The 22,063-nt window shown below is 43.0% G+C and overlaps 4 protein-coding genes across 12 annotated transcripts in view; 2 read left to right on the top strand and 2 right to left on the bottom strand.

The window, feature by feature from the left end:
• rimbp2a (RIMS binding protein 2a) overlaps window positions 1-2,949 on the bottom strand; it is a 28,853-nt gene extending 25,904 nt beyond the window's left edge. For 4 of the 9 annotated variants that reach the window (XM_049737877.2, XM_049737881.2, XM_049737878.2 and 1 more), the window contains exons 1-2: window positions 2,790-2,948; window positions 1,399-1,542 (exon numbers count right to left, since the gene is read on the bottom strand). In XM_049737877.2, the coding sequence (XP_049593834.1) occupies window positions 1,399-1,536 (138 nt within the window). In that variant the 5' untranslated portion in view covers window positions 1,537-1,542; window positions 2,790-2,948. Of the gene's footprint in view, window positions 1-1,398; window positions 1,543-2,789 lie in introns of all 9 variants that reach the window. The other 5 variants (XM_049737879.2, XM_049737882.2, XM_049737884.2 and 2 more) reach the window with 3 other exon arrangements.
• Window positions 2,950-3,161: 212 nt separating this feature from the next.
• Window positions 3,162-6,502, bottom strand: noc4l (nucleolar complex associated 4 homolog). Its single transcript, XM_049737910.2, has 15 exons — window positions 6,217-6,502; window positions 6,031-6,151; window positions 5,847-5,953; window positions 5,665-5,772; window positions 5,410-5,559; window positions 5,218-5,320; window positions 5,120-5,154; window positions 4,986-5,036; window positions 4,804-4,915; window positions 4,615-4,675; window positions 4,375-4,485; window positions 4,134-4,297; window positions 3,970-4,052; window positions 3,749-3,862; window positions 3,162-3,512 (listed from the first exon to the last, which is right to left on the bottom strand). Exons 1-15 carry the CDS (start codon window positions 6,364-6,366, stop codon window positions 3,396-3,398), a joined length of 1,587 nt encoding a protein of 528 aa, XP_049593867.1. The 5' UTR covers window positions 6,367-6,502; the 3' UTR covers window positions 3,162-3,395.
• Window positions 6,503-6,666: 164 nt separating this feature from the next.
• On the top strand, window positions 6,667-8,891 carry pus1 (pseudouridine synthase 1). Its single transcript, XM_049737934.2, has 6 exons — window positions 6,667-7,003; window positions 7,074-7,288; window positions 7,356-7,493; window positions 7,664-7,766; window positions 7,935-8,635; window positions 8,709-8,891. The coding sequence occupies exons 1-6, from the start codon at window positions 6,940-6,942 to the stop codon at window positions 8,739-8,741; spliced, it is 1,254 nt and encodes a 417-aa protein (XP_049593891.1). The 5' UTR covers window positions 6,667-6,939; the 3' UTR covers window positions 8,742-8,891.
• Window positions 8,892-9,536: 645 nt separating this feature from the next.
• On the top strand, window positions 9,537-21,709 carry atp2a2b (ATPase sarcoplasmic/endoplasmic reticulum Ca2+ transporting 2b). Its single transcript, XM_068652888.1, has 24 exons — window positions 9,537-10,190; window positions 10,437-10,454; window positions 10,532-10,614; window positions 11,529-11,633; window positions 11,889-12,027; window positions 13,951-14,031; window positions 14,646-14,731; window positions 14,853-15,008; window positions 15,108-15,249; window positions 15,361-15,527; window positions 15,785-15,873; window positions 15,959-16,061; window positions 16,149-16,280; window positions 16,359-16,478; window positions 16,554-16,772; window positions 16,867-16,990; window positions 17,077-17,288; window positions 17,364-17,584; window positions 17,673-17,875; window positions 18,053-18,138; window positions 18,234-18,367; window positions 18,446-18,563; window positions 18,719-20,483; window positions 20,646-21,709. Exons 1-23 carry the CDS (start codon window positions 10,073-10,075, stop codon window positions 18,989-18,991), a joined length of 3,129 nt encoding a protein of 1,042 aa, XP_068508989.1. The 5' UTR covers window positions 9,537-10,072; the 3' UTR covers window positions 18,992-20,483; window positions 20,646-21,709.
• Window positions 21,710-22,063: the final 354 nt, after the last annotated feature.

Raw genomic sequence — 22,063 nt, 5'->3', positions numbered from 1 at the left:
TTTTTTATCAGGGGTTAAGTCAAGTGGTTGATGGATGTGAAGTCCACTGATTGCATGTCGGGCATCCCCCTGAGGTCATCTTGACTAGGAGTCATTTAAATAGTCATCTGGCCATCTGGTGAGCGAGTGACTTGCATCACTGCTGCAACGAGGCCGAGCGCATTCCGGCAAAGAGAGCAGAAGATGAATCCAACCCATCAATTCTAAGAACATTCTGATTCTGAAAGGCGGATCTTGAGTGAGCTTATGATGCTTTTGTGCCTACCTTACAGGCCGCCGTGCCTCCCTCGCTCCCTTTCCCGTCAAGTCCAACTCGGGCACATGATGGAGCTCCGTGTGTGTGAGTTTGCGAACGGCTCTAATCTGCAGCTTTAATAGCGTGCCGAGTGTGTGCAAAGCTGTAGCTGGCTGCGAGTCAGTGTGAGCAAAGACACTGGCAGCGGCTTCATGTCACTGTCACACACACAGAGACTTTCCCTCAGCGCCATCACTCAAACTCGCTGTTCCTTTTGTCCACTTTGTGCTTGAACGCCCACACGTCCGTATGTCCGAGATTTTGCATGCCGTTCTCCACCGACCACATGCAAAGATTGTTTTTAAACGATGAAGCAAATTTGAATCAGCTATGGCTTTTATATTTTAAAAAAAGTTGACACTAAATCATCCCTCTCTGACTTGTAAGAAACCACCGCGCCTGAAGAAAAACAACCAGAAACAGAAGGCGTGGCAGTACTCTATGAACTTGTACTCACAGCATGAGTTGCTGTTGTGTAAGGAGTCCTTGATGGGACCGAGATGAGGACAGAAGGAAGGAGACACTACAGTCTGCGTGAGTGAGAAGAGAAAGCAGCAACGTACACTCGGTTCCACTCTGTTACCTAGCAACGCTCGCCGGCCGCCCTTGCTTCAGACGCATTATCTTCAGGCATGACACGGAGCCGTGAGAGTCGGTCGGGATTTAGGAGCAGATGGAGAGCTGGATTGGAGGGGGAAATACGCCGTGAACCCCTCCATGTCGGCAAAATGCCAAGGGCCAGGAGTCATTTAGCCATGTCAGCCTGTTACATTAGCGTCAAGTGTTGACCTGCACTCTAGCTCAACTTTGAGTTTGAAATTTATCTCTTTAGTCATTCAACAGAGCATTAAGTAAAGCTTCCCTCTGGCAAAACAAAAAAGATATCAGTAAACAAGATATTATAATCCAATAATAAATGGCTTATATATTTTAATACGTGATGCTAATATAGAGTAATAAGTAATGGCTTGAATGTGACCTATTTAAATCTAATTAATAGAGCAGTTATTTTAGATATTTGCTATTTTGGGACAGCCAATCAGAAATGGTTATAATATTACGTTAAAATTGAATACTGGTTTGGATTACAGCAGCTCTGTTACCTTTGCCTTGGAGTGCACGTGGTGATGGCGTATGTTCCTGGCAGTGATGGTGGCCAGCTGTCTTTGGATCCACTGCAACTCCATCTGAGAGTGCCTCAGCAGCTCCTCCACATTAACAGCGGATGTGTGATCCCGCATTATCACCTGCAGGATACACAACACCATTAAAAATACACACACGTGAGTCATCGTGAAAAAAGGCGTCATCATAAGCACATGCTTGTTGATATATGCAAAAGGTTGCGTGTGCATATTGTGTTAAATACATGTTTGTGTATATGTGCTGAGGGTGTGACCCAAAATCAGGTGGCATCGGGTCACATGTTCCCTGGAAAAATATTGTTAATTTTTTGTTGCAGGAAGATGGCGTAATTGCATTTTTTTTCAATATTGTTGATTTAAAACAGGGGTGTCAAACTCATTTTTTTCGGTCTTTTGGAGGACCATTATGACTGTCAACCCAAATAAATGTATAAGCACCTCATATTATATATAGTAAAAGCTACAAAACAAATCAGACAAGTAAAAACTGGTCAAATATTTAAAAAAAAAAAGATATTATTAAAAGTGAAGACAATTTGCAATTCTAGTAATGACACGAATTTGATATACAATTTGTCTTCGCGGGCCACATAAAATGGCGGGCCGTATCTGGCCCCCGGGCCTTGAGTTTGACACCTGTGATTTAAAACAAAGAAACTACACCAAAAAAAACACAATTGAAGCAGTATTGGTATCTCCTTGTCACTTACTGTAAAATTCCAGCATCTTCTTTCGCTAAAACTGCATAGCTTGCTCTTTTTTCAGGCACATAACAAGCATCCATGATCACCTCCATAAGTTGTCTGCGTGATATGAAGCTGACTAAAATGATTGATAGGATGCACCAACAAGCGCATGTTGTTCAGGGTGAGGCCGAGCTCGAGCTCCACTCCGGTTATGTAAGAGAGGATTAGTTATTCTCTCAACACAATTACAATAACATTTATGCGCCCTATGCTAAATCCTACTTTATGTCATCCTTCTTTTTACGTCTGCACGTCCACTTTCTTATACAACACGTACAATTGTGATTTATGTGTGTAATTTTAGGGGTTTTCAATTTTGTCTGGAAATTATTTATTAATTACAAATATGGATATGTCCAACTGTCTATGCCAGCAACACATGGTGACTAACTAAAATTCTTGACAGCGGGTACAATAAACCTGTTGCCATTCAAATACCATATAAGCAAAGGCGGAGCTAGAGCGGGGACTGCAGGGGCACTGCCCCCCCAAAATTTTTTTAGATGTGAATGATTTAAAACTAATTTCACATGAGATATAAATAAAAGCATCGATTTGCATGAATTAAAAGGTTAAAAAAGATTTAAGCTTTCATATACTCACCCTTTCAAATGATCTTCTGAGGTTCCCTGCAGGCCCGGTACCTCGCTTGGCATCTTGTAGTCCTCAAATATTAAAAAGCAAAACAAACGCAACACACAGCAATGCCTTGAGCTGCCCTACAAATGTGTGCAGCTTGTGAGCAGTGTCTTTGGATGGCGTCTTCCCCCCGATGACTTGCTCTTTTGAGAAGCAAGTCCCGAATTGTTTCCCAGCGTTGTTCGGCCCAAAGGCTGCCTGCTGCGTGGGCCATATGGCACATTTAACAAAAAAAGGGAGAAGCAAGTAACACGGGAGAGGGGCGTTTTGAGGTTGAGCTCACACTTGAACACAAAATGAAGTTATGCTTGTTAAAGCGAGCGAAAAAGGCCTTGATATGCTTCATTACTTTTATTTTATTCGGGGGCATGTTTTCACACGGTTGCTTGACGGTTTGAACAACAAACATGCAGTATAAAAATAACAGCATTTGTGAAGTCTTTTTCAAAAAATTGGAGTTCCCGATAAGAAACACTTTTGAGATCGTGTTGAGTTGTGTAAAAAAAAAAAAAAAAAAAATGAATGAGATATCAAAGGGGGCATGTTCATGCATATTGATCCTGTGCTCTTTCACTCCAAGCAGAAGTGCTGTCCCATCACATCTTTGCCAGGGCTCAGCAGCTGCGTGGCAGTTTCAAACTCCAGTGGGATGCTCTTGGTCGATGTTTTCAAGTCTCGATCCATCAGCTGAGTGGACAGAGAATATTTATTGTGCTGCTGGCGTGGCAACAGGGATTAAGATGTTAAGGTTAGCAAAAGTGGGCCAACACTGTATATCATTAAGTCCACCATGTAGGTAGCAGAAATTCCATCTTTAAAGTTGGAAAAAAAAGTTGCTAGATGTCATGACTGTGGCGCTTGCCGTCGACAGAGCAGTCATATAAAGCAAAAGTTTGAAAATACCAAATGAAGAGCCACATCACCTCAAATGTTGTTATCTCAAGCACCTCACTGAGGTCATCCTCATTTGGTGACAACGATGTGTTGATGAGCATGGCAGCTTTGACCACATCGGGATGGTAATGTCTCTGCAGTGTCTGCAGAAAAACAGGAGGAACTTAAATTCAGCATTCAAACCATATCCATAAAATTGTAATTGGGTACAGATGCCACAAGATGGCGCCAAAGCACTCAGATCGCACACCTTAATTTCCCACAAGCTACTTTCTAAGGCACGGCACTGAGCAGGGTCATCTTCATCCATCAGGTATGGGTCTTCCAAAAGCTCTGTCACAGTCAAACATATTCGACACAGACTTAAGAGGCTTTCGTGAGTTTTTAATATGGCCGCGATGTGCGAGAGCTCACCGTCTTCTGCGCTGGGCTTGTGAATGAGGATCCGGGAGGACGGGTGGCGACGGATCAGGTTGTAGATGAAAGGGAGCACGAAGAGGAGCGCCGCGGGCGGGGCCGTGAGAGCCAAACGGGCCAGGCGCTTAGCAAAAGCGGCCACGATGTACAACGGCAGGTGACTGGAATCAAAATAAAACACAAATGGTCACATATACAGTTTCATTTAACGAATTTTAATGGCAGGTGAAAGCTCTACCTGGAACTGAGGAACAGGTTGGCCAAATGGAAAAAGCGAGCTTGGTACTTGACATGGAAAATGGAAGGCTCAAGAAGATTATATAATTTTTTGTAGAAGTCAGGGTACTCTCTGAAACGCATCAAAAAAAGTTATAATTTTGTTTTGTTAGTTTTTATCAATGTATTCACAGAATGTCCATTTTACCCTTTGGTTAAAATGTTATGACTGTTTGATATTGACGCATAATATAATACTCACAGGTTGTGTTTATGCACGAGGATAAAAAGTCCATTAAGAGCCAACAAGCTGATGGCGCCACCTATCCAAAAAAAGACATTGGTCATTTATCTATTATTGGCCTCAAAGTAACTTTCGACCACTTCATCTCAGATGTACAAATTTATTGGGAGGTTGTGCGACTACCCGAAGGAAAAAATAAATACATACCGACATCATAGGCGGCAGTCAAGAAGTCAATCATCATCGTGGGTTCGCTCATGTGGGGCAAAATAGCATCATGGAGCATCACCAAGACCTTTTTATACATGTTGCTCGGCAACTACAACAAAAAGTCCAGTCGGTGTCAGAGTTGAGGAGATACGTTTGTGCGGTGGCACATTTCACATCACCTTATGCTTGAGGAAGCCGAGCCACATCCTCTCGAAGGTACGCTTGTGTTCCTGCGATGACAAAAGAACATGAAACTCTTCCAGACAATTCCAACATGGCCGATGCTGCTGCATAGGAAGAAGAGCTTACGCACAAGTAGTTTCGCAGCTTTCCAGTCTTCGTGTTTTGCTGAAATGAGAACACATCATCGGTACGATTGAAGTAAATAATACATTAAACATCCGGTCTCACCTTCCTGTTTGACCATAAAGTTGGAAAGCTTGGACTGCTCCTTTGGCACGCTGATGTTGGACATGAGAGTAAAAACGTTGAGTTGGTATACAGGCATTACTTCCTGGAGAGGGAAAAAAAAGCCAGATATATGATTTGGAGGATTTGGGTTGACAATGAAAAGTTGTGTACTAAACTGCAACGTTGTCTTACCCCTTTGCTTTTGTCCATGACTTGACCGATGTTCCCGCGGATTGAGCTCATGACATAATAGCGTACATCCTCCTTCTCCAGGAACTCATAAAACCGAGAAATCAGTAGAGACTTGTCCATCGTCTGGGACAGCATTCTGTCCACTATAGACTACACAAGACATGCAGGATAGAAAATTAAGCTCTTTATAATAAAATAAGAGATTCCTAGAGAACACATGCTAACTTTATGCTGATGAATGGCAAAAATAGCGACCTGTATCAGTTCCCGGGGGAAACTGTGGTGTTCACTCCAGTCCAAGTCCATGAGGGGGTGTTTTCCTTCTCCCGCTGCAAACTTCATCAGGCAACACAACGAAGCTTCCTATTTTGAAAAAATGTTTAGTATAAATAATCCAATGATTATGTTTCTCCGTATTCCATTTTGAGCTAACTAACCTGGACCGCATGAAGTTCATGACTAAGGTGTTCAAGCAGCATCTCCGTGCAGTTGTTGTAACGGTGTCTCATGAAAATACGGTATTTGTCTTCAGCATTATAATCACCTAGTAATGAGTTGAATTTGAGTTTAAAACACAAAAGCATGTTTGATGAGTCGTGACAATGGGTAAGGATTGCACACCATTTAACGCGTCGTCTTCTGCTGGTAGTTTGCCATTAAATAGCTCATTTCTTTCTAAAAGCGTGCAAAATAAATTGCTGCACGCGTTGATGGCCTTGACAACATCGTTCTCCTCTTCTGACTGCAAGAAGACAAACACATCATTTGAAATGACAGAAAGAAGCATATCAGTGAAATCACACATACCTGAAGAGCCTCGAATATGTCGAATACGTCATTGGCGTGTTTTCTGCTTTGAAGTATATTAAAAACTACATTGTTTAGGTCAATTTGAGCTTTTTTGACACTCGTTTCTGATTTAGCCTTTTTCACGTTGCGCTTTAGGGAGGGCGCCATGTTTGTTTGGGAGAGAGGAGGGGGCGCGTTTTTCTTCTTCTACTCTCTACTTTCTTTTAGATGGTACATTACTGCCCCCGACTGGCCATTTGGATAAGTTTATTCACTTTCGAGTCGAGGGGTTGAAATAATAAAACAAAATAAAAGTATGAGGTGGATCGTACATTTAAACAAAATAAAATAAAAAAGAGTTGACAATAATAACAAGTATTTTTCATAATAAACGCTGTCGCAGTCTACATTTTTTGCCTGCAGAGCTGACGTGAACACTAAGTCGCGCGATAAAACAAATCCCGCGATATTTACATCCGGGGTCAAAGTTGGTACTCTCCATGTGCCTGGATGGCGGCGATAAGTGTCAAGTTAGGGAAATGAATAATAGATTTATTTAAATTGTTCAAGATGAAAAAACGTTGAATTCGGGGCGGGACGATTTGTTGCGTAGCACATTCCAAACTATTTTTTTGTTCTCAACTAATTTGTTTTTATTTCGATATCTTGTGCTATTCCGCGTTAGCTTTATCGCCTTGCATCGTTTTGGTTGCACATTCTCTCCCCAATGGCTTAGGGGACATGATTAAAACCAGGCTGCCGCTGAGTGCCTTGGTTACCTGGAGACGCGTAGCAGCAACAAACGGTAAGCTTTTCCACACAGTGAAACAACTTTTTGCATTCTGTACCTTTATAAAGGTTGTTTTGTTCTCCAGGTGGTCTTTTTAAATTCCTTTTCAACATGAGTGAAGCAGCACAAAACGAACCGGCTGCCAATCTCTTGAAACGATCCAAAGAGGACAATGAGGTTGTTCAATCCACAAAAAGAGCCAAATCCGAGGGAGATAACACCGATGAGGAAAGGCGATACCCCAAAAAGAAAGTCATCCTCCTTATGGCATACTGTGGCAAGGGGTACTATGGAATGCAGGTACAAAACAAACCAACACCCTTAAATTAAAAGCCCCCGCCCTTAATTATTTACATTTTTTCTTCAGCGAAATCCTGGGAACGCTCAGTTCCGGACAATAGAAGATGATCTCGTCGCAGCCCTTATCAAATCAGGCTGCATCCCTGAAAACCATGGGGATGAAATGAAGAAGATGTCTTTCCAAAGATGTGCCAGGACTGATAAGGTAGGACAGTCATCTTCATCCATCCATTTTCCATCCATGGTCTCCAGGCAACGTACATCCTGGACCGCTTGCCATCTAATTGTAGAGCAAATAGAGACAAAACATATTTAACACACACACGTCATAAGAATACTAATGTCATCACTCATTTCCTATTTGATGTACTTTAGGGTGTGTCTGCGGCAGGCCAAGTGGTGTCTCTGAAGCTGTGGATGATTGAAGATATAGTTGAAAAAATTAACGAGCACCTACCACCTCAAATCAGAATCCTTGGTGAGAAATAGTTTCATTTTCTCATGTCACTTATATTACATATGTGTAGAACAGATCATTCTGTAAAAGTTGTTTACTGTCCAACTAACCACAAAAAACAACCGTGTGTGTTTAAATATATTTTCAGTTGGTCAGTTGACAATGCTTTTTTCATCTCTCCAACCTCAGGTGTGAAACGAGTGACCCAAGGCTTCAATTCCAAAAACAACTGTGACGCTCGCACATATTCTTACCTGCTTCCAACAGTGGCCTTTTCTCATAAAGACTACGACACAAATGACACGGCATCCTTCCGCCTCGATCCGGAGACACTTCAGAAAGTCAACCATCTGTTTGCGCGATTCAAAGGAACCCACAACTTCCACAACTTCACATCCCAGAAGTCTCCGAAGGACCCCAGCGCCCGTCGCTACATCACTGAGATGTCCTGCGGCGAGCCTTTTATCCTCAATCAAAACGAATTTGCTGTCATCACGGTGCGAGGCCAGAGCTTTATGATGCATCAAATCCGGAAGATGATTGGCCTTGTCATCGCAGTCATTAAGGGATACGCGCAGGAGAAAGTCATGGACCGCAGTTGGGAACAAGACAAAGTGGATGTGCCCAAAGCCCCAGGACTTGGCTTGGTCTTGGAGAGGGTCCACTTTGACAGGTATAACAAACGCTTCGGAGGCGACGGGCTCCACGAGTGTCTCGAATGGGACGGTGAAGAGGAAGCCATCAAAGCCTTCAAAGAGGCTCATATTTATCCAACCATTGTGGAGACGGAGTGTCAGGAGGGCTCCATGCGCAGCTGGATGGCCACACTCCCCATACATGACTTCCACGGCACAGCGACTGGAATGCAAAACAATAAAGAGCAGAAAGAGGTATCAGGCAACATTTAGTAATGATAAATTAAAAAGAAATACATTTTCCTAACTATTGTTTCTTTTCTTCCAGGAAGATGCAGATATTGCAAATGACTCTGATTAAGAAGACTCCTGCATACTTTTATTTTATAAAAAAAAATTTCTTTGCTTATTTTTAGTTCGGTTTTCTCATTGAGGTGTTCTTATTTCTATCACACAGTTTACATAGTTACTCTACACAAATGAAAAATAAAAGCCCTTTTCATTACTCCAACGTGGCTAATTGATTATTCACAGAACTGTATATGTCAATATTTCTATTAGGGGTGTGAATAAACAAGAAATGCAAATCAATGTTACAAAAGAGAGACTGCAGACTTGAGTATATGAATACAAAAGTATGGAAGTTACTATATATTATAAGGAGATTGCCTATGAAAATCGAAGTTCCATTAATCGGAAAGATGCATTGTGAATCATTGTGCAGTAAACCTATTATCCAGTTGAGAGCAGCAAAAACGTGTTAACTGGTTGAATCAGAATGGTGGCTCTCTTTTGACATAATGATTTTAGCAGAGGTGATCAGTATCCCGGGAGATATCAAAACAAATATTTATTTAATATTATTCATTCATTCGTTAATTTAACAGACGTCACTCGAGCCAATCACAGGGCCCGCCCACACAATATACTTGTAGAAATGTGAGTTGTAATTCGTCCAATTTATAAATAAGATTCCAATGATTCTGATGTGCTAGCAAAGACAACATAAATGGTGGACATTAGAGTGACTATATTTATTTTTTATTAGATTTTCTTTCCATGGAAAATTAAGATGGCGAGTAAAGGAGTTCCGGTTTGAGTCACCAATCAGAAACGAGACCTTTCCGGTTTGAGTAACCAATCCGAGCGTTCCACATGCGGACACCGAACACCGCATTCGACTCACACGAAGGCTGCGGCGGACAAATGCAATAGCGTAGAGCCGTAGACGACGCTGGTGATTCCGCAATAATACATACTCAAAGCAGGCTAGGAGTAAGCTACAAGACAACCGCATGTTTGTATAATTCGTGTATTTTTTTTTCTCCGGCTGCGTCGTCTATGTAGAGATCGTTTACCGTTGATGTTATGAACAATCCGATGCAGATTTCTCGGGAGAGCGAGCAAAGCGCGACCGGCGAAATCAAGCCAGAGCCGAATTGTTAGCTTAGCTTTAGCAGCTAACTTACCCGTTAGCACCTTAGCCGCTAATTCGGCCCCTCTAAGTAGACACCTGCTCGCTGTTTTGCCCTTTGTTTAAGTAATTTATACACAGCCCCACAGTTAAAGGTCGTTTTGTTATTTTAATTTATTTAAATTTAAAACCAGATCGCTTTGAAGCAAGGCAAGACTGTGTCAGGTCGAGGTCGAGACCAATAGAGGCATACGGGTCTCCTCGAGTGGCCATTCACCATGGACAACGCGCACACTAAGACGGTTGAAGAAGTTTACACCTTTTTTAACGTGAACGAGAGCACCGGCCTGAGCTCGGAGCAAATCAAGAAACAACGGGAACGATTTGGACCTAACGGTAAGGATGGGGGCTTTTTTAATCGTGGCGTGTTATAGTTGTATGGCCCGTGCCACCGGTGTTGTAACGGGCAGATGGTGACGTCACTGTGTGCGTAATGAAGTGCCGTAAACGAGTACTGACCTGATTTACATTACGAATACAATAGTTATTGTGGAACTGTCGTGTACTATATTGTCTACTAATAATGGAACTCAATTTAACTTGTTTTTTTTCTATCTGGGTTTCCTTCATGACGATGTGCAGAGTTGCCAGCAGAGGAGGGTGAGTACATATTAACTGTCTTTCATATATTGGAAATATGCTTAATTTAAATAAGTATTGTTTTTTCTTCTTAAAAGGCAAGTCTCTCTGGGCGCTGGTGGTTGAACAGTTTGAAGATCTGCTCGTGAGGATCCTCTTACTGGCTGCCTGCATATCCTTTGTGAGTATTACTCTGTCATTGCCCAATGTAAACCGGAGCTGTTTTGTGGCTACAAACTGCTATTTTTAAAAGGATTGTTGAAGTAACCCTGTCGGAGTGGGTTGTGATTCAACGGGCGGGTATTAAAGTGAACGGAAAACAGCAGTTAAGTGATTCTTGATATATTGTCTGTCTAAGGCAAATACATTTGAGTCACAGTCCACAACCTTTTATTAGCAAACATAAATCCTTGTCGATTAAGCGCGAGTACTGCGGAGTGTACTAGAAAGGAAGTGTTTTTCTGCTCTTAATGCAAATCAAACATGTCTTCTGAGCCTGCGTTGTCTCACAACAGTGATGTTAACACAATTCAAGTTGGGGCCTTTGCGCTTGGGAGTGAAAGACTGTGGCGTTGTTAATCAGTGAACAGATGAATATATCACCTACGTGTCATTGAGATGAAAAGCCTGTTGACAAAGAGCCATTTGAAGTTTGAGTGGCAAATACTTTAGTTGCCCAAAGATCAAACACAAAACAATAAATACTTGTAATAATGAGAATAATATGCAAATGTTTTATAGTTGAATAGATTTATTCCAAAAGTTTGCTTTAATTTTGAATAATATTTGATTGCGTGCAGAAGGGCTGGTTGATATCAGTTGCATCTAGCCTAGTTTCCACCACCCGGTTTCAAAATGTCTTCATTTTATTTTTGGGCATTGTAATTGAGGCGGTGAAGTGACTCATCAAATATTTTAGTTACATCCTGGTAAGCTGGTATGAGCTAACACGTGCCCTGTATTATGTCATCTGCAGGTAAATAGGTAAGGAACGTAGATGACCTACTTTCATGGACTCAACCATATTGAACTAGTTTTGCTAATCAAGATTTATTGTCTGGGTTGCGTTTAATGTTCATGTTTCCTTTGGTCCAGGTGCTGGCTTGGTTTGAAGAAGGAGAAGAAACCATCACAGCGTTTGTGGAGCCTTTTGTGATTCTGCTCATTCTCATCGCCAACGCCGTTGTTGGAGTCTGGCAGGTAAAGAAACTCTTCCATGAACAAACGACGGTGACACTGCGCCATACTTTTAACCAAGCAAGCCTCCTCAACTAGTGACTGTTGTCCCGTATAAAACGTCACTGTTTTCCTTGGCAGCTTGCCTCATTTTAATCTTACCTGTCATAAAATCTTAGTACTACTATGATTGGAATCTATTGAGCACTCAAACCAGCTTGAACATGTAATTATATTCATAATGTGCTGGATTTTTTTTTTTTTTTTTTTAAACATCAGGAGCGTAATGCAGAAAATGCAATTGAAGCCCTAAAAGAATATGAGCCAGAAATGGGAAAGGTCTACCGCCAGGATCGGAAGATTGTCCAGAGGATCAAGGCCAGGGACATTGTGCCAGGGGACATTGTGGAGGTTGCAGGTAAGATGACGACTTTATTCTCTGCAATATTTTGAAATAGTTGGGAAAAATGTACTTCCTATACTGCAGATTCCTCTTGGGCGATTTACTGTCAGAAATCTGACTGTAAATAGAACAGTTATGTAATAGATGAACATGTCCCAAACTCCCGGCTGTCCATCCCACCACTTTTGCATATTTGGCTTCCCCCCGCAATTATTGCACCGTTTTTACTGACAGCGGCGTTTATCGTTGCGTGGGTGGGATTGTGATCTTTCTATTCGTGAAAAGAGCACAAGTCGTCTCTGGAGGCCCCCCGAGTGACCCCTGCGAAAGGTCATTGAAGGCTGTTGGCCTACGTGCCTCGCTCTCTGCTCCAGAACGCATCATGGAATAAAATAAATCCAACCCCCCTCCATGCTGCGGAGTAGCTGGTAGGAGGAAGATGCAAAGTGTGCTCTTCTCAAATTGATTTCTACTCTTATCCTCGTGGTCGTTTTGTTTTGACAGTCGGCCCGGACATGTTCAGTTCCGAAAAGGCCCAAACTATACACAATTTGTCTTCCTCCAGGGATCAGATCAAAGATAAGCTCCTTTGTTCACATCGGGGTGAGGGAAAGTTCCTCCTTCAGGCCAGTGCATTCCCGGAATAAGACAAGCTAAAAATACATCCGCAAAGTTTTGGATTACGACACCAAAGTTTGTTTTCGGAAGAATATATGGGGACTCGGCAGAATGATAACAAGTTGAGGCGAAATTGCCGGTAGTAGCTTGAGGGAATCGAATCGTGACGCCAATGCAGATTCGAGTCGTCTTGTTGTTTGTCTGCTCAAGAGATGAGCTCCAAAGTCGTTTGATGGTAGGCAGGTGGTGAAGAGGAGCTTCTGACAGCGCCCAGTATAGTAGCAGGCCATATTTGGTCATGTTTTGTCTCAGGAGGTTGACTTTAAAGAATCTGTGCATCGGACAGTGGCGACTATACTTTTTTTCTTCATTTCTTATTGATAATGTGGATTGAGGGTGGGAAAAAAAGCACTTCACCCTCCCTGACACTAGTCGTGAGAATGTTGGCACATGTGCTGACAAAAATTGGTCCTGCCCCTTCAATCCATTTGGAGCTGATCAAAATAGTTTAGCCATTTTTGGGTGTGTGTTTTGCAGGACTCCTTGCATCTAATTCTCCTTACATCCTCCCTCTCTCTCCCCTCCCTGGGCACTTCAGAGGCTCAAGGGGTTTACATGTCTGTCTTTACTGTCATAAGGGTCTCAAGATTGCAATTTTTATATCGCAAAATTACAGAAGTATCAGAGAAATAGCACAAAGCACACGTTCTGTTTGAGCATGAAATCTTTTTTGTCTGTACTACTTTCTAAGGACGACACACTCGAGGATTTGCTGTATGTTTACATTTTGCTTTACAAGGGATGTCTGAAGTTTATTGCGGAAAGGATGCGTAATGGATCTGGATCTGGTTCCCAGGCGGTTCATTAACAGAACTCAAGCCATACATTAGAGCAAAACGTTTTGCGTAGCGCAGTTTTCTTGATGATCTTTGCGATTAAATGACTGACTGCTGATTAATAAGTCAAATGGATGTTATTTTTCCTCGCACCTTATTAGACAGCAAAATAGTTGGGACTAGTCACAGCGGGTCAGCCAGTTAGTATCCAGGATTGCATTCCATTTTGTCTCTGTTGTGTCAAGACGCTTTCTCTTAGCAATTTGTTCCATTCAACTGCTTTAATGATCAAAGAATCCATTATTACGCTCATCCGTTCTTGTTTGTCGCACATTAGACCCAACACACATTGCTCGTTGTTTTCCCACATTTGCGGGAACAGTTGCGATGAATGTATTTTATCGCTTGTTGATATTGCAGCGTTGCTTAAGCATGGAATGCTGCTAATGAATTTTCCGTGTTTTTTTTTTTATTTTGACCATAGTTGGTGATAAAGTACCCGCAGACATCAGGCTGACCTCCATCAAGTCAACCACGCTGAGAGTTGACCAGTCAATTCTAACAGGTAAAAATCTTTCACCTAGATTCAAAATGTGATTGTACAGCTGCCACACGGTCCTTTCAAGCTGATGAAAAATAAATGACCCGCCTCCCTCCCCTTGACATTAATACCCTCTAAGCCGTCCTCTAGTTTTTACGTCCACACAGTCAATACAAAACAATCAAACCTGAGGGGATGTGGCGACAAGGAAGATGTGGGCGGGTGATTTGCACAGCAGTGGAAAATATTCAAAGTGGCATCTAAGGATGGATGCTGCACGTGAGAGTTGTTTTACGTGAATCGAGGCCTTAAATCTTGTCCGTCCCAACTGCCTTAATTGGTAGCGAAACTCCTCTGGGTATTTTTAGGGTTTCAGCGATTTTTTTTTTTTTTTTTTTTTTTTTTTTCCCCCCTCCGCTCGTCTTTTCCCCATTCAAGGCCACGCAGCCGTCAAACGCGACCTGTTGCGCCCTATCGGAACATGCTGGGTTGCGGCGACATCAGCTGCCCTCCCGCCTATCATGGCGCCGCTTGATGGTTGTCATGCCTGCTTTGACAGCTGGAAAGACTTTTCCCACACACTGCAGCGTCCCGTCACAACTGCTGCACATGTGATGTTTGATGTTTACTCTTTGCAGGAGAGTCTGTGTCTGTTATCAAACACACTGACCCGGTGCCAGACCCCCGTGCGGTAAACCAGGACAAGAAGAACATGCTCTTTTCCGTAAGTGACTTGTGTTTGCTTAAAATGTGACATTCAAGTCGATTACATAAGTGCTTAGCTCAGCATAGTCGTCCATCCACTTCCACATTTCACTGAACGTGCAATTTCCCTTTACTCCTAGGGCACCAACATTGCAGCCGGTAAGGCCGTCGGCGTGGTGGTGGCCACAGCCGGAAACACGGAGATCGGTAAAATCCGTGACGAGATGGCCGCCACGGAGCAAGAGCGCACGCCGCTGCAGCAAAAGTTGGATGAATTCGGACAGCAACTCTCTAAAGTAATACGCTCGGGTTATTTGGCTGTGCACGGGTTTGATTCCTTATTACGTCTGAAGCGTGAAAATGAATCGTGGCCTGCGTTTGTTTTTTTGCGCCAGGTGATTACGCTGATCTGCATCGCTGTGTGGCTCATCAACATTGGACATTTCAACGATCCCGTCCATGGAGGCTCATGGATCAGAGGAGCTGTCTACTACTTCAAGATTGCTGTGGCGCTGGCAGTGGCTGCGATCCCTGAAGGTAAGCTCGGCAGCTTTACGAGATTGTATATCAGCCAGGTATGCAAAGTTTGATTATCGGACACAATATGTGACGAGCGTCTTTCTGATAATGAAACATCTTGCTTTTCAGGTCTGCCTGCCGTCATCACCACTTGTCTGGCTTTAGGAACACGACGCATGGCCAAGAAAAACGCCATTGTCCGCAGTTTGCCCTCTGTGGAGACCCTCGGCTGCACTTCTGTCATCTGCTCCGACAAGACCGGCACACTGACGACCAATCAGATGTCTGTGTGCAGGGTAAGGCACACGTTTCAATTGAAATAGCTAAAAAAGTTTTCCCCCAATTCATTTCAGCTCATTTATTCAGCCGATATATATCAGGGACTTTTAAAGATGGCTGCTTGTTTGCGAATGCTGGTAAACTGCTGCCATCTGCTGGATGCTGCATCAGTCCCATTTTCCTGCAGAACCGCCACAAGTCTGATTTAGTATAATTGAATTGCTCACTTAAAATAATGATGTTAATATTTTATCCTAATGTTTTTGCGTTGCAGATGTTTGTCATTGACCAGGCTGACGGCAAGCATTGTTCCTTGAAGGAATTTACTGTTACCGGCTCTACATATGCCCCAGATGGAGAAGTGTGAGTGCAGTGTATAACAAAGTCATTCTTTTGCATTGATGTGTTGAGGCCTACTTGATAACCGTCTGTGTTGTGTTTTGTTTAGGTACCATGATGGCAAACAGGTGAAATGTTCCAATTATGATGCCCTGGTGGAGTTGGCCACTATCTGTGCTCTCTGCAACGATTCCTCATTGGACTATAACGACGTGCGTTTGCATATGAAATGTTCTTCACCTCTGTTGTCAGGTGATGGACGCTGTGGTTTTAAATGTATTTTTTTTCTCCATTTCCAGACTAAAGGTGTGTATGAGAAGGTGGGCGAGGCCACCGAGACTGCTCTCACGTGCCTGGTGGAGAAGATGAATGTGTTCGACACCGATTTGAAAGGCCTTTCCAAGATCGAGAGAGCCAATGCCTGCAACTCCGTAAGTAATATTTAACTCTACTCAAAATACGGAAGATGAACCAAAAAAAAAAAACTGACCGGCTCTGTTGTGTTGCAGGTAATCAAGCAGCTGATGAAGAAAGAGTTAACATTGGAATTTTCCAGAGACAGGAAGTCCATGTCTGTGTATTGCAGCCCCAACAAAGCTCGCTCATCTGCAGGCAAGATGTTTGTCAAGGTATGTTTGAGCCAATAATGCTTGCTTTTTATTATTGAGTATGTTCCCTAAAGGTTTGTGTGCTCCTCTAAACAGGGTGCCCCCGAGGGAGTGATTGACAGGTGCACGCACGTCCGCGTGGGCGCCACCAAGGTGCCCATGACCCCCAGCATCAAGGACAAACTGATGTCAGTCATCAGGGAGTACGGAACCGGCCGAGACACCCTGCGCTGTCTCGCTCTGGCCACCCGAGACAACCCCTTGAGCAAGGAGGAGCTGGTCTTGGAGGACTGCACTCGCTTTATTGACTACGAGGTAACCGCAGCTGACTTTTCAACTTTGTGGCATTGCCATGTTAGTGCTTAATGCGTGTGGGTACAAGAAATATGGTTTTGTTTATTCTTCTCAGACTGACCTGACCTTCGTGGGCTGTGTGGGTATGCTTGATCCTCCCCGGGCGGAGGTGGCGGCTTCCATTAGGCTCTGTCGTCTGGCGGGCATCCGAGTAATTATGATCACTGGAGACAACAAAGGTACGTATGTGCAAAACACAAGAAATAAACTTTGTTTTCTTGAAAGGCCCAGGATGTAAATAATGGGTTCCTTCTGGCCATTCCAGGCACGGCAGTAGCAATTTGCAGACGCATCGGCATCTTTGGGGAGGACGACGACGTCGCCAGCATGGCTTACACGGGCCGCGAGTTTGACGATCTGAGCCCCGCCACGCAACGAGAAGCCGTGGTCAAGGCCCGCTGCTTTGCACGCGTGGAGCCGTCCCACAAATCCAAGATTGTCGAGTATCTGCAGTCTTATGATGAGATTACAGCTATGGTGAGATGAGGAAAAAAAAGAATTTAAATTTGGATGATTGTTTGTGGGTCTCATGTTGTGCCTTGCTGGTTTCAGACTGGCGATGGAGTGAATGACGCCCCCGCTCTCAAGAAGTCCGAGATTGGCATCGCCATGGGCTCGGGAACGGCGGTCGCCAAGACTGCCTCCGAGATGGTGCTGGCCGACGACAACTTTGCCACCATTGTGGCCGCGGTGGAGGAAGGCCGGGCTATCTACAACAACATGAAGCAGTTCATCAGATATCTCATCTCCTCTAATGTGGGGGAAGTTGTTTGGTAAGTGGAGGCACACCAAACATTTCTTTTTTTCCATTTCAGCATGCACACAGTTGTTCTAATTTTTTTGGGGGTGTTTGTATCGTAGCATCTTTCTGACGGCGGCCCTCGGCTTCCCTGAGGCGCTCATCCCAGTTCAGCTGCTTTGGGTTAACTTGGTGACTGACGGTCTGCCCGCCACCGCTTTGGGCTTCAACCCGCCAGACTTGGACATCATGAACAAGCCCCCCCGCAACGCTCGCGAGCCCCTCATCTCCGGCTGGCTCTTCTTCCGCTACCTCGCCATCGGATGTAAGTCAAACGAGTGTGTGAATGGAATACATGCAGAGCATCTTAGGAATATAAAACGGGCAGTACTTGCAAGCAAGCATGTAAATATGATCTTTGAGATTGTATTGAAGGTGATCGTGTCCTTTCATTTCCTGATCAGAGGGTTCATAAAGTTGTGTTCTTGCTGTGCCTCGCCAGGCTACGTGGGCGCCGCCACAGTGGGCGCCGCCGCCTGGTGGTTTGTCGCTGCCGAAGATGGACCGAGGATCACATTTTACCAGCTGGTATGAACTACAAGTCTAATTTCTCTCATGGCAACTCGGTGCCTTCACATTCTCCCCGAAGTTCCAGCAACAACGTTTTTTTTTTTTGCTTTCAGAGCCACTTCCTGCAGTGTGGACCACAAAACATCGACTTCCAAGATGTTGACTGTAAGGTGTTTGAGTCTCCTTACCCAATGACCATGGCCTTGTCTGTGCTGGTCACCATTGAGATGTGCAACGCTCTCAATAGGTTTGTTTTTGAATTGAGCTTTTCCACACTCCATAAATATCTGAAAGATGCCAATAAATATGCGGCTTTGTGTTTCAGCGTATCTGAGAACCAGTCTCTGTTGCGCATGCCTCCCTGGGAGAACGTGTGGTTGCTGGGAGCAATTTGCCTTTCAATGTCTCTTCACTTCCTCATCCTCTATGTGGAGCCTCTTCCGGTAAGGATGTCTTATTTGGGGCCTACACTAAAGCTACACTTGTCAAGTATTTATATAAGATGAGGAGGGGGGGCTTGGTGAGTGACGTGGGTGCCAGCGAATGAGTGACCTCTTCCACACCACTGACTTGTTTTTTCTTGCTGTTATCCTGCCAGATAATCTTCCAAATCACCCCCCTGAATCTGACCCAGTGGCTAGTGGTGCTCAAGATCTCCCTGCCGGTCATTTTACTGGACGAGATTCTGAAATTTGCGGCCAGGAATTACCTGGAGCCGGGTAACGAGCTGGAGAAGGCGGCCAGCTCAGAAGGCTGCTGCCTGGCTGCATGTATGGAGGGCATCTCCTGGCCCTTCGTGGCCTTCTCCCTCCCCCTGGTCCTCTGGATCTACAGCACCGACACTAACATGGCCGAGATGTTCTGGTGCTGACTGACTTGAGCACAACCTCGACTTTTCCATCACAGCCATCACTCCCCCCCCATGCCACACTTTGGCTCCCCCCCACCATCCTTCATCCCTCTCTGCCCGCCTCCACGTGCGTAGCTTGTGTGTGTGTCTTTGTATAGTTAGTATGCGCGTGTGTGTGTGTCTATGAGTAGGAGCAATTGTAAATTTGAATTCACGTTGAAGTTACCAGATTTGAGTTGGCATAAGGCTTTGACTATCACGTAGATGAGATTGACAGTTGGCATTTTTCACTTTTACTTTTAAAATTAACCCCTATGCCTTTTTAAGCTTTATCCTTTCGGTTGTCTGCGAGTGTCATCAGTCCAGTGTCACTACAGTAATTATTATTTAGCGCCACTTAAGAAAAGAAAGTTGGAAGATTGTGGATCTGTACAGAGATTGAACACTATTTTATGCAATTTTTTTTTTTTTTTTTTATGGCTTTGTAAATTCGTTTGGACCGGCGTGGCTTAGACGTACTGCCTTGATGTTTCTTCTTTTCTAATGTTAACCATTGTGTCTTCAGTGTAAACGTTTTTTCAGAGGACAAGCGACGTGTGGCCGACAAGAGCGGGGAGGGGGAAAGGTTTGGGTGTGAATGTTGGGAATGCTTCGATTAGATGACGTGGGGGAGGACACAAAAAAAAAAAAACATAATTCCCGAAAAAATCGAAACTGCATGTCCTGTGACCAAGCATGAACCGTATGTGGTTACTCATTTCTAATTTATGTGCCCCCCTTCTTCTCCAAATGTAAGACTAGAAATTAATGTTATGGATACTTTTATGATTTAAAATAAGCCGTTGTTTTCTGCACTGGGAAGATCGCAGCTACCTCAATGTGATACAAATGTTTATTTTTTTCTTTTCTGTTAAATCTCTGGATGCTTCCCCACAGTCTTGCTCAGTTGTAACATCTGAGGTGCGCCCCTTGGGTCGCTTGTGCAGAAAATGGTGTTCCATTCCCTCTAACCATTTTTTAAAAAAATGATTCCTTTTGTGTGTGTTTTTTTTTTTAATCCATTTGCTTTAGAGACCAAGTAGTTCAAGATTGTGTATATAACCGTTGTGATGGCTTTTGATTCAAAGGACAATATTAAAACAATTAATTATGACTCAAATGATTCCAAATGAATACCCCCAAACAGTTTGTTTTTTTTACTTAGAAGAAAAATACACTCATGAACCCTTTGAATCAAAGTGTTTGTCATTCTTTGATATAAATTGAAGCAACATGCAAAGCATACTTGAATTCCACTTGTGAATGCTTGGCTTTTAGATATTAGTTTGAATCTAAAATACATATTTACCAGACTTGGTGTGAACATATTTGAGTGGCCATCCAGTTCACCGCATTAACATTGTGGATATTGAAAGCATGTTAGTGATACTAAGACGCCTGGATGTGTTTGTGTAACAACATTGGTGTGCTTCTCTTCCTTCAATGCCTTCCATTGGCTCCCCCTATCACGAGAGTGAGTATTTCACTTTTATTCTCCACCATCATCAAATCTGAATTGTAAACTTGCCCACATGCTCGCATTGTGAATGTCACGTGTGCCACCCACTTTCAACCTTTTGTTTTTTAATCATCTAATGATTAATTTAATGATCAGACATTGTTTCTCTTGTCCTAGGTTGGCTGTCCTAAAAATCTTGAAGGCTTTCGGAGGACAGTGCCATCAATCATTCCACTCTCCATGACAACTATGTATGTACACTGAACAAAAATACTAACATTTGTTTTGGAGCTCATTTTTAATTACTATCTTCACAAAATGCCCGTTTGTCTTTCTCACACAATGGATTATTTTGACAGAGAAGTGCTCACTATAGATTTGTGGACACTTTGGGACAAATAGGCCTTATGTGAATATAGAAAACATTCACGAGCTAAAACCGATGCAAATTATATTTTTGTTCAGTCGTGATGTGTGTGTTTGTTGTTTTGGTGCACGGAGAAACCGATTTTCACAGGAAAGAGACCAAATACATGATGTATTTATTATTATTTTACATAGGCTTCCACCCAGCTTCCATTTTAGTGCGCAGGAAAGTCCAACATGTTCTTCTCTTCTAGCATGATGTTCCATCCTTCCCTTCTTTCATGGTAGTTTTGACATGTAGTGACTCGACATTGGGAGCATTTGGTCTTAGCTTGCATTTTGTGTACAAACATCATGCATGCCTCGCAGCTGTATGTAGGCTTTTACAGTTTGTAATTATAGATTCTAATGTATAAATACTCTTACATTCAGACTTAAAGTTCTAAGATGGTTCTATAGTAGACTTTTTTGAAAATCACTGTTTTTATTGTAATGTTTGAACAATTATTCGAAACAACTCATTATGAATTTGGCTTTGGACTGCTTGCGTTCATCTTATTTACTGTAGGCCGATCATTTTCTGTCTAGTGATTTATTCGTTCTTAAGACATCCCTGCAATACAATAGTGCTTTTTTTTTTTCCTCAATTGCCTCTATAGGTCTTTATGATCCTGTATGTCTGGCAACTGCTGTAAAACTGTGATCTAATAAGAGGTGTACTGTGCGGTCCCTACGAAGGAACCTGGGTTTAAAAAAAAATATGTATATTAATCACATGTAAAAATATGACTATCATTATTTAAATTCTGATAGTGATTGTAGATGCATTACAGAGGTTGTGTTTTCAGGTAAATAAAGATCATATTTCAAGTTTATTTGCGTATTTTCTATATTTAATATGGCCTAAGTGAGCATAATAATTTGGCCCTTGAATTTATGAGGACATGATGGCGGCAATGACTCGTTCATCCAGCAGATGGCAGTGTTGAACTAAACTCTGCTTTACCAAAGCTCATTTTGACACCATAGAAGAAAATACTCGTAAGTTTTGTTCCTATAACGATAAAGAGTATTTGAAATGTCAGTGGGGCTTAGACAAACATTTCAAATGTAATTCAAAATTATGAATATGTAAATCTATACTTGAGGAGGCGGGGTCAAGATATGGTTACACTGTCCCTTTAAGCAGCTGGCTCAGTGTCCTTGGCCCCGCCCACTCCCGCATCCTC

Source organism: Syngnathus scovelli, chromosome 13 (genome assembly GCF_024217435.2).
Source record: "Syngnathus scovelli strain Florida chromosome 13, RoL_Ssco_1.2, whole genome shotgun sequence".
In the NCBI taxonomy this organism is placed as follows: domain Eukaryota; kingdom Metazoa; phylum Chordata; class Actinopteri; order Syngnathiformes; family Syngnathidae; genus Syngnathus; species Syngnathus scovelli.
The sequence above is the reverse complement of the archived record's forward strand: the minus strand, read 5'-3'. Positions and strand labels throughout refer to the sequence as shown.